Genomic DNA, 10,165 nt, shown 5'->3' on the forward strand with positions numbered 1-10,165 from the left:
AAGCTAGGCTATATATATATATATATATATATATATTTAAATCGAATAAATAGGCCTATACGAGAAACATATTTTTTATTAAATAATAAATTAAGAAAATGAAAGAAAAACTGTGCAACAAGTAGCCTAGTATGCAGAGTTTCGGTTCTTTTTTGTGCTGTGTGAAAGGAAAACAGACGGCAGAAAGCGGCATCTTATTTTTCTTTAGGCTTATTTTACAAAAGCACAAAGATTTGTTTTTATTGTGAATGTACACAAATAAAGGCAAACCTTTTACAATTCCGATTATCTTTATGACTAAAAAGAGTAGTTCTTTTCTAAATACTGTTAATTGAAAGGATTTGTTGTGGAGTGAGGGGAACTAAAATAGCCTAGCTATGTTTACAGTGTTTATTATAATGTTTGTAAACATTTCGCGTCAGCATTAGGCCTATTTCTGAATGAAATAATAAAAAAAAAAAATTATACGCATAGCGTATTTTAACCATGCAGCAAACCTTTTTAAATATTTTGATAAATTACTGAAAAAAAAACTAATTAAATGACTTTTTAAACCATTTAACTGATTGTATTAATCGGTCAAAATTCTTACGGTCGGTTAACCGGTTAAACTGTTAAAATGAACATCCCTATTATAAATATCTTTAATGCCATTCTTGCTGTAAAAGATATATTTTTTTTTGCAGTATTTACCATAATTTATGAACTATTTACCATAATTGATCTCTGACTGAAATGTTATTACAATTATTAGCTAAAATTCAAACGTTTAATGGGATTTAACTTTAAGGACCCTGCTATTGCAGTCTATTAATTATAATGTACACTGAAACATTTCTTGTTCCCTTGGACACTGAAAGATGTTTGTCCACTCCTGTGTTTGACGTGGGGAGTTTGTGTCTGTGTTGGGGAGCTAACTGTGATGTGTCTCTGTCCTATTCCATTGCTGAACGCTTTGCGGTGTGGAATAAGCTCATCTGATGTTGTCACTCCCTGTGTCCTCCTCAGAGCGCTCAGTGGCTTCCCAGCATCTTGTAACTCATTTGAACTCTGTTTTCAGTTCCTGGTGGGGATGCGGGGCAAGGACGAGGCTATGGCCATCGGGGGTCACTGGTCTCCCTCTTTGGATGGGGCCAACCCGGAAAACGATGCCTCGGTTCTTATAAAGACAGCCATACGTTGTTGTAAGGCTCTGACAGGCATTGATCTGAGTTTATGTACCCAGTGGTAAGTACAGCTCCTTTCTCTGTCTGTGCCGATGCATCTCCTTGTAATCTCCATGTGTGCATCTTTTACTATTTAAAAAATGTAAAAAAAAAAGGCCGACAGGCAGACAACATCTAAAAGTCTGTGACCCGCTGCATGGTTTTGACACAGCAGTGTATCTCCTGACATGTTTGATGCTTTTGTGTGTATAATTTTGATTTCTCAAATTTTGTTTTGCAATGTTTACGCTAATGTGTGTGGCAGTCCTGCCTCTATTTCTATGTGGTGAATGCATTGATTCTTTTGCTCCGAGAGCAGAGCCAGAGGAGTCGCCGCCACCGCCATCGTTACTTTCTGTTCTCTCTGACCTTTGCCTTGTGTTAAATATCTTACATATTTAACTTGCTTTCACTGTGTCTGAATCTGTCCTTCTCTCACACCCCCGGGGTTCGTAAGCTATCTTTCACGAGCAACGGGTTCAGATTGATGGGTGCAGGGGGGCGGGGTCTTCGTCGTTTGAGTTTAGCTGTCGATACTGTCTGTCGACCTCCCTGATGCGTGGCTGCCGTTCATCCTGAGAAACCCCCCGTGGAGTTCTGCAGACTGTATTTTCTCATACGCGTCTCATTCGGGGGGTCGAGGGGATCTGAGCTTTGTGTGTGTGTGTTGGGGGAAATGGGTGATGTCTCACAGAATGTTTCTTTCCAACGCGCTTCTTCCTTTGCGACAGGTATCGTTTTGCAGAGATACGCTATCACCGCCCTGAGGAGACTCACAAAGGGCGGACAGTCCCCGCACATGTGGAGACAGTGGTTTTATTTCTCCCGGATGTTTGGCATTGTCTTCCTACCCGCTCAGAGTGGGAGGGCCTGTCCCGTGGACTCAAGGAGCAGCTGGCAGAGAAACTCGTGGCTGAACGGAAGGAGGCTGATGGAGAACAGGCACTGAACGCTAATCTCTCTCTTCTCATTTCCGCTTCTCACAGGCACAGGAATAGACAAACAAAACACTCAAAACACAGAAAGAAACAGACAAGTATCACAGGCATCATACAGAACCCACTTTTACCATCCCTTCCTCTCATCCCTGTCTCATCCCTGACCCTCCACCCCATTTCCTCCTGCTCTCCCTCTGTCACGCAGTCTCACACACAGCGGAAGAGCTTAGGTCCTACTTTATGACACCTGTCAACTGGTAAAACAGCTTCCAGCTCTGTCAAATGCATGATTGACGGCCGTGATTAATAACTCTAAATTTCCTGTTTAATTTCAACAAATCCTATCTGAAAATTCTCTGTAAAGCTTGAACCAATGAGACCAATTGGGAAATAAATGCTGGAATCTGGAGAGCCAGTTGTGTTTATGATGTTTGTGTGTTTTTAGATTGTTTTGTTTTCCTGTTCAATATCTGCCGAACTCTCTCTGAGTTCTGTTTCTTGTCTGTCTCTTTTTGTTTTGTATTTTATTTACACTGTTCTCTGATTGGGCTGTGTCTAGACCCTTTGTGGATGTGATTTTTCCAGGGAGATTGTTTATCCGAGGACAGTTCTGGCTAGGTGTTTAAGAAAACAAGCTAAAGAGAGTATACGTGGGCCAAAAAAGGCAGCAATAAATGTAGACGTAAGGTTTGGAGACCTTCTCTGAGTGCATCTGTCCCATGTCCATCTCTTGAACCCACTGTCATTGATTATCTTTTTGTATTCCACAGAACTGGCATTTATTGGCTGATGAGTGGGATATGGATCTGTTTCTGAAAGCTAGAGAGCTTCCGTGTATCCTAGCAGTGGATATTTTTTTTTAACCCAATCAAGAGCTCAGTAGGAGGAGACAATGAGAGACAGTTGTGACCTTGCTTCTTGCACGGATCAGCTTTTGTTTCAGAAAACTTCTTTGAGTCTGAGAGTGGTGTGCTAACATGCTGTTGTCTTTTCTCTCTTCCTCTCTTTCACATAATGTGCATAGGAGGAGGAGGATAAGGACGAAGATGATTCAAAGGAAGTCATGACGCCAACTCACTGGGCTAAGCTTGATCCGAAATCCATGAAGGTGAGATTCCCACAAGCAGCTTCTCTGCTACAGACTGAACTGTCATTATTTTACATCAATACTTCATACCCTTTACAGACCCAATAAAATGCTTTAAAGTTGATGTTCTTTAGTATGCTGAGGTATAGAAGACTTGTCCTTTTTTAAAATAACCAATAGTTTTTAGTTTAGTCACACCCTTTTTTTTTTATAGACACTGGTAACACTTTACAATAAGGTGTCATTTGTTAACATTAGTTAATGTATTAACTAACATGAACTAACAATGAGCAATACATTTGTTACAGTATTTATTCATCTTAATAATGTTACTTAATGAAAATACTAACATTAGTTCATTGTTTGTTGTTCGTTGTTTGTTAATGTTAGTTCACAGTGCATTAACTAATGTTTACAAATACAACTTTTGATTTTAATAATGTATTAGTAAATGTTGAAATTAACATTAACTAAGATCAATAAAAGCTGTAGAAGTATTGTTCTTGCTTAGTTCTTGTTAACTATTACTGTTAACTAATGAACCTTATTGTAAAGTGTTACCTAGACACTTAATGGTTGAGCAGTTGTTTTGGACAAAAATATATATACCCCTTTGAACAGTGTACACCACCATTCAGTAGTCGTGTTTGGAATGAAAATATAGTTTATTAATGAGCAAAGACACATTAACTTTATCAAATGTGACAGTAAAGACTTTTACATTATTACAACTAATTAAACTAAATGCTACTCTTTTATACTCACCAAAGAATTCTGGGGGGAAAAAACTATCACATTTTACACAAAAATATTAAGAAGCACAACTGTTTTTGACATTGATGATAATAAGCAATGTGTCCTGCATTAAATCAGCATATTAGAATGATTCCTGAAGCATCATGTGACACTGACAGTCATTTTAAACTGTTATAATATTTCACAATATTACAGTTTTTACTGTAATTTGTTTAAATAAATGCAGCTTTGGTGAGCATAAAAGAAAACTATTTAAATCTAAAACAAAAAACTGAACTGTATTGTATTGTATTTGATATAAAGTATCCATTTGATATTTGATTAGATTTTTTTGGTTCATTGTTGCAATAATTTTAAAATAGTCTTTTCTAGCACTAAACATTAAACATTGCACATTTTGTAATTTTTCTTTTCTTTAAGTTATTTGTGTGCTTGTGTAGAGAAAACCTTGCTCGCAAACCAGCGTTTACTTCATAAATCTGTCCAATAATAGTTATTTAGGACATTTGTGCACTATAAAGTATAATCATAGTTTCAAAGAGTGGTCCCTGGCATAGAAATGGAAAAGTGCCCCAGTAATCTGTATAAAATTATTAAAAAAAAAAAAAAAAAAACACTTTAATCAACTGGAAAAGCCATAGAAATGAGTAGGAGAACAGCACAACAAGCTAGCAGATGAGTTGTTTAAAGGGCTGATAAAACCAATTTGCACACAGGTCAATGACTTGCGTAAGGAGTTGGAGAGCCGTACACTGAGCTCTAAAGGGCTGAAGTCACAGCTGATTGCTCGCCTCACCAAACAGCTGAAGGTGGAGGAGCAGGTGGAGGAGTCCAAGGAGCCGGAGAAACCTGAACCTCCTAGTGTGGAGGAGGATGAGTCCTGCAGACTGGAGGATGACCGAGAGGTGAGAGAAGATCAGAGGATCCTGCTTTTATAGAGAGCCTGTCTGATCAATCGCATACAAACGTGGAAAAAAATGTTTCCCTCTAGGAAGAGGAGCGAAAGCGGCAGGAGGAGCAGGAACGTCAGCGCAGAGAGAGACGTTATGTTCTGCCAGATGAGCCCACCATTATCGTCCACCCCAACTGGGCTGCCAAGAATGGCAAATTCGACTGCAGCATCATGTCCTTGAGTGTGCTGCTGGACTACAGACTCGAGGATAATAAAGAGCACTCCTTTGAGGTGAGGATCACTGCAGAGAGGTGAAACAACATGTTTGTGCATATTAAAGATTTTTTAAATTAATAATTCACCTATTAACTACAAAGTTTTAGGACACTTTGCTTGACTTCGCCTGATATAATTACAATATTCTGGTTTCAGATACACTTTTGTAAATAGTTGCCTTTTGCAGTGAAAGGAGGGACTTAATATTCAAAAACTATTCATACACAATTAAAACTAAAACCATAAACATTTTCGTGGCTTGAAATAAAACATTAAAGAAAAACAGTTGCCATGTCAGCATTTAATTGTTTCATTTAGTTTAACTTTATTTACTAAAATAACTAAAACTTAAGTAAAAAACAAACAAAAAAAATTACTAAACTTCTAACTTAAAATGAAAAATATTAAATACAAAAGCTATAGCATAATTAATAAAAGCTATAGCAGTTTTCCAGTGATACTAAATAACACTGGTCTTTTGGCATCTGTTTCAGGTGTCTTTGTTTGCTGAATTATTCAATGAGATGCTTCAGCGAGACTTTGGCTACAGGATCTACAAAACACTCAGTTCTCTTCCGAGCAAGGATGAGAGGAAAGATAAAAAAGAGAAAGCTAAAAAAGAGGCAGACCGGAGGGACGTAAAGAAGGAGAAGGATGAAGAAAACGGAGAGCCGGCCACAAAGAGAATGAGAGAGGAGGATGAGAAGAGGAAGGTGGGGGAAATACTTCAAAAGAGTTCCTAGGACATCAGGACATTTTAAAGCTGTGTCCTGGAAGAGTCATGGAAATTATTAAAAGCTTAAAAAGTCATGGAAATTTCCATAGTGAATATTGATTAGTGATTGTAGTTACACCTGGTTTTACGCTTAATTTATTTTTCATGAAAATGTTTATTTGGCATCACGAACAACTGGAAAAGTCATGGGAGAATGACACTGATTGGTCAGAAAGTGTGGGGACTGTGTTTTGATAGATTCTTTGATTTATTCAGATGTCCGTTAAATGCTTAAGCATTGTGATTTGTTCAAATGAATGCGTTTTTTTAAAGCTTTTTTTAATATACCGGTATATGGACATTTTAATATCTTCTGGGTAAAGGATGAGGAGAAGGGTATTAAGAGAGAAGAATCCAAAGATGATGATGATAATGAAGACGGCAGCAGCAACAACAACGCTGATGAATATGACCCACTGGAGGCAGAAGACGCAGACGACTATGATGATGATGGTAGGGGTCACACTGTTTGCACCTGGATCCTCAAACACACTTTTGATCAGTTTTGATCCAGAAACTGATTCTTTGTGCTCCTCAGATAAAGATGATGAAGACTCTAATGGCAGGGACAGAAGAGACGACCGGCGAGATGAACGGAAATCCAAAGAGAGGTCATCTAAAGATAAAGTGAGTCAACAAAATCTCCTTTTGCAGCACAAAATCTTTCTAATACTGAGTGGAGTGGAATGCTTTATTATTTCAATCTGTCTGTAGGATGAGAAGAAAAAACAGATGGTGACGTTTAACAAGGATCTGCTGATGGCCTTTGTGTACTTCGACCAGAGTCACTGCGGCTACCTGCTGGAGAAGGACTTGGAGGAGATCATGTACACGCTGGGCTTGCATCTCTCCAGAGCTCAGGTGCTGCTTCGGTGTAGTGTTGTGTGTTTAGTTGTTACTTGGGAAGGTTTAAGGAGTCTGTAAGTTCCATGAATTAACTCATTATGATCCTAAAATATTACGTTTTTTGTTTTTGTTTTTTGGAAAAACTGAATTTTTAATTTTTTTTAAAAATTCAATTTAATTTAATTATATTGACATACTAATATTACATATAATATTATAAATGTATTATAGTAATTATAATAATGATATATTTTAATAGTAATAATTTATTATCTGATTTAATGTTAATATTAGTTCATAATAATAAATTTAAAGTTGTACAAATTATGTGTGTGTGTGTGTATGTATGTATGTGTATATATATATATATATATTACTTTAGAATATGGATATGAATGTCTTTATTATTGTTTTAATAATGATGATGATGTTCTAATTAGACTACTACTACTAATTATTATTATTATAATTTTGGATGTAACAGTCATGCTACTTAATAATAATTATATTTATTAAAATAACAATAATATGAATATTTTTTTGTAGTAATTGTTGTTGATGATGATGATATTATTTCTTATTATTTGTTTGCTATTATTGTTTTAATACTAATATTTGTAATTATATGTATTATTATTTTTTATTATTATATATTAGAACTATTTTTATTATTACAATAAGAAAATAGTTATATAAAATATATTATCATTATTATTTTTTTCTTTATTAAATTTAACAATTATATTTAATTTGTCAACACTACTACTTATAATAATAATTATAATATGGGAAAATGTAAGCAATGATGTTTGTCACTTGACCTTTTAGTTGCATCATGCTTGATCAGGACACGCTATACGACACGAGTTGCAAGCTATATAGCATATTTATAACAGACTAACGTATCTTGTTTGTTTATTTTCAGGTGAAGAAATTGTTAAACAGACCACTGGTTAGAGAGTCTTGCCATTATCGAAAGTTAACGGACAGACCGAAGGACGAGCCTAGCCCCACATTGACCTCTGATGCTCTGATAGACAACCTTTTAGGTGTGCAAAGCGAATGATGGCTGGAACTGAGAAGTTTATTTGTAACGCTAGAGTACACGTCCATGATGCTACAATAGACCGAATCCCTCTCTTTGCCCCAACAGGCAACCAAAGCTTGCTGCCCAATCTGAAGATCAAGCGGGAATCAGAGGACAGCTGCGAGTCGTCTAGCCTAATCGTCTACAAGGGATCCATGGTGGATGTGGGAAGCATGATGCAGAAGCTGGAGAAGAGTGAGAAAACCCGAGAGGAAATCGAGCAGAAGCTCATGCAGCAGGACGTTAAAATGGGTAACAACCTCATCTGTCTTGTTTTCATTGTGTATTTGAACAAGGATGTCAGTGATATGGTGAAGTCAGTGTCATCGGAGCCATTTACATTTCCCTTGTCCAGTTGTAATGGTTACCATTAACTGATAAACAATACTATTTTCTACCCTCAATACAATTAAATATGCTAATAAAATCTTTGTTTTGTAGAGGAGGACTCAAAGCATATAGCAGAGCTAGAAGCAGCAACCCGCAGCCTTCAGAGGGAGAAGGAGGAGGTGAAGAACAATCTCCGAGAGACAGAGAACAACCTGAGAGCCTCAGACCAGCAGAAGGGCAGCTATGAACAACAGCTCCACAGCACAGTGTCCAGCCTCGACTCCATCATGAAGGAGATACAGGGCGTTTTTTCACAAGTATGAACCTTTATTTGTTTCATCAGTGTGAAATGTAGTAAAATAAATCATGTGTAGTAAGTGGTTTGTTTTTGATGCAGGGTGACCCTTCAGATGACAGTGACCAAAAAACTCAAGCTAATGGCTCAGATGAGTGAACGTCCCTCTCCAGCTCATCCACATCTAATCTCTCTTCAAATGTGTTAAGCTTAAAACTCACACAATTCTGAAACTAATTTTATTTGATCTTTTTTGCATTCTGTGTACAAAGTTTTAATGACTGGAGGTAAACTCTCATTTTCCTCATAATTCTATCTTTAAAAATAATTCTTTGGTTTTGAAAAATAATTCTCTGAATTCTTCAGAATCAAATTATTACACTTAACAAGTTGAAGTTTAAATAATTTGTTTGAATTATGTAAACGTTTTTGGTTGTTAATCCATTTAAGCTTGTTTTTGGCCTTTTTTCATTTTCAAAAGTTGCTAGTCATTTTAACATGTGTTGCTATATCAGCATATTTCATTGTTGAAATAATGACTTGTGCCAGTACGTGAGTTATTAGCAAAGTTTATTTAGCAATAAGAGTTATTTATGTTTAAATCAAATGTTAGAAACAGCCATTAGGATTTTATTAGGACCTATGGGAAGCTGCTTTCTGATCTCTTTCATTGTTCCATGACAAACAATGATCGAAAAACACGTTTTGTTCAAAGTCTTTTGTTTGTTTTGGTGACATCTGCGCATGCATCTTAATTAGCGCATGCATATCAGCTTGATTCCCGAATAATATTCTTGCAGACGTATATATATATATTTTTTTTATTTGATCTTGATGCTTTGTTCTGTGATCTCTGTGTAATCCTACCAGGGTAGCTTTGTGTGAATGGGGCCATGTTCTTCGTCATTTCAAACAAAACCAAGGCAGTTACCCTGTTAAAGATGCACAGGCTTGATCGGACTGAACTGCTCATGTCCATTCTGAGTCCTGGGTACTTCATATCAGAGTGATTGTAATGTGTCAGAATAGTGTGAGTCGGATACTGTGTGTTTTCCAGTAGTTTGTTACGCTGGAATTGTTGGCAGGCAGTGAATTCTTTTGTTTTTTCTGTTTTTCCTGTTGTTGGCCCACTAAAGATGAGAATGATTACAGTGGGTGGTTTCTGCTGAGTGGAAAAGAGCCAAACCTGGTAAAGTGCATATTATTTTTCTATTCTGGATGTACTGTATGGTTGTCCTGGTAAAAGAGAAGAAATAAAAGTGCTTCGTTTTAAAATTTCATTCAGTTGAATTTTGAATTTCCCCCATTTGTTAGGAATTTACAGGGGTTTTGGGAACTTTGCAATGACATTTTTTCCCAGTAGATGGCAGCATTTGTTTGATCTAGAGGGATTATGCATGCACTTTTTAAGAGGAAAAACAAGCAATGGGTTTAATAAACAAATATTCTTCTCACAGACTTTGTTGAATTTATTGTAACCGTGTGCAAAGTGGTTCCATGATTTTAGTTTGCAGGATAAATGTACCTGAATAGGGTGAAATGCATTGCATTTGGTGTATTTCTATCAGCACTGCAGTAGCAGTGGTTTTCTAGTTTTACCTTAAAAGACAGTGACAATCTGCTTATCTTATAGGACCGATGTGAAAGATTCTTTTGTCGCTGCATTGCCCATTCCAAA

The 10,165-nt window shown here is 36.7% G+C and overlaps 1 protein-coding gene across 4 annotated transcripts in view; it reads left to right on the forward strand.

The window, feature by feature from the left end:
• LOC107708455 (cell division cycle and apoptosis regulator protein 1-like) overlaps positions 1-9,938 on the forward strand; it is a 22,696-nt gene extending 12,758 nt beyond the window's left edge. For all 4 annotated transcript variants that reach the window (XM_016512695.1, XM_016512696.1, XM_016512697.1 and 1 more), the window contains 13 exons: positions 1,061-1,227; positions 1,937-2,147; positions 3,168-3,251; positions 4,703-4,891; positions 4,978-5,169; positions 5,649-5,867; positions 6,253-6,382; positions 6,468-6,556; positions 6,644-6,790; positions 7,701-7,824; positions 7,929-8,114; positions 8,304-8,509; positions 8,590-9,938. In XM_016512695.1, the coding sequence (XP_016368181.1) occupies positions 1,061-1,227; positions 1,937-2,147; positions 3,168-3,251; positions 4,703-4,891; positions 4,978-5,169; positions 5,649-5,867; positions 6,253-6,382; positions 6,468-6,556; positions 6,644-6,790; positions 7,701-7,824; positions 7,929-8,114; positions 8,304-8,509; positions 8,590-8,646 (2,001 nt within the window). In that variant the 3' untranslated portion in view covers positions 8,647-9,938. The remainder of the gene's footprint in view (positions 1-1,060; positions 1,228-1,936; positions 2,148-3,167; positions 3,252-4,702; positions 4,892-4,977; positions 5,170-5,648; positions 5,868-6,252; positions 6,383-6,467; positions 6,557-6,643; positions 6,791-7,700; positions 7,825-7,928; positions 8,115-8,303; positions 8,510-8,589) is intronic.
• The last annotated feature ends 227 nt before the right edge of the window (positions 9,939-10,165 follow it).

This window comes from Sinocyclocheilus rhinocerous, unplaced genomic scaffold (assembly GCF_001515625.1).
Source record: "Sinocyclocheilus rhinocerous isolate Xijiao unplaced genomic scaffold, SAMN03320098_v1.1 scaffold295, whole genome shotgun sequence".
In the NCBI taxonomy this organism is placed as follows: Eukaryota; Metazoa; Chordata; class Actinopteri; order Cypriniformes; family Cyprinidae; genus Sinocyclocheilus; species Sinocyclocheilus rhinocerous.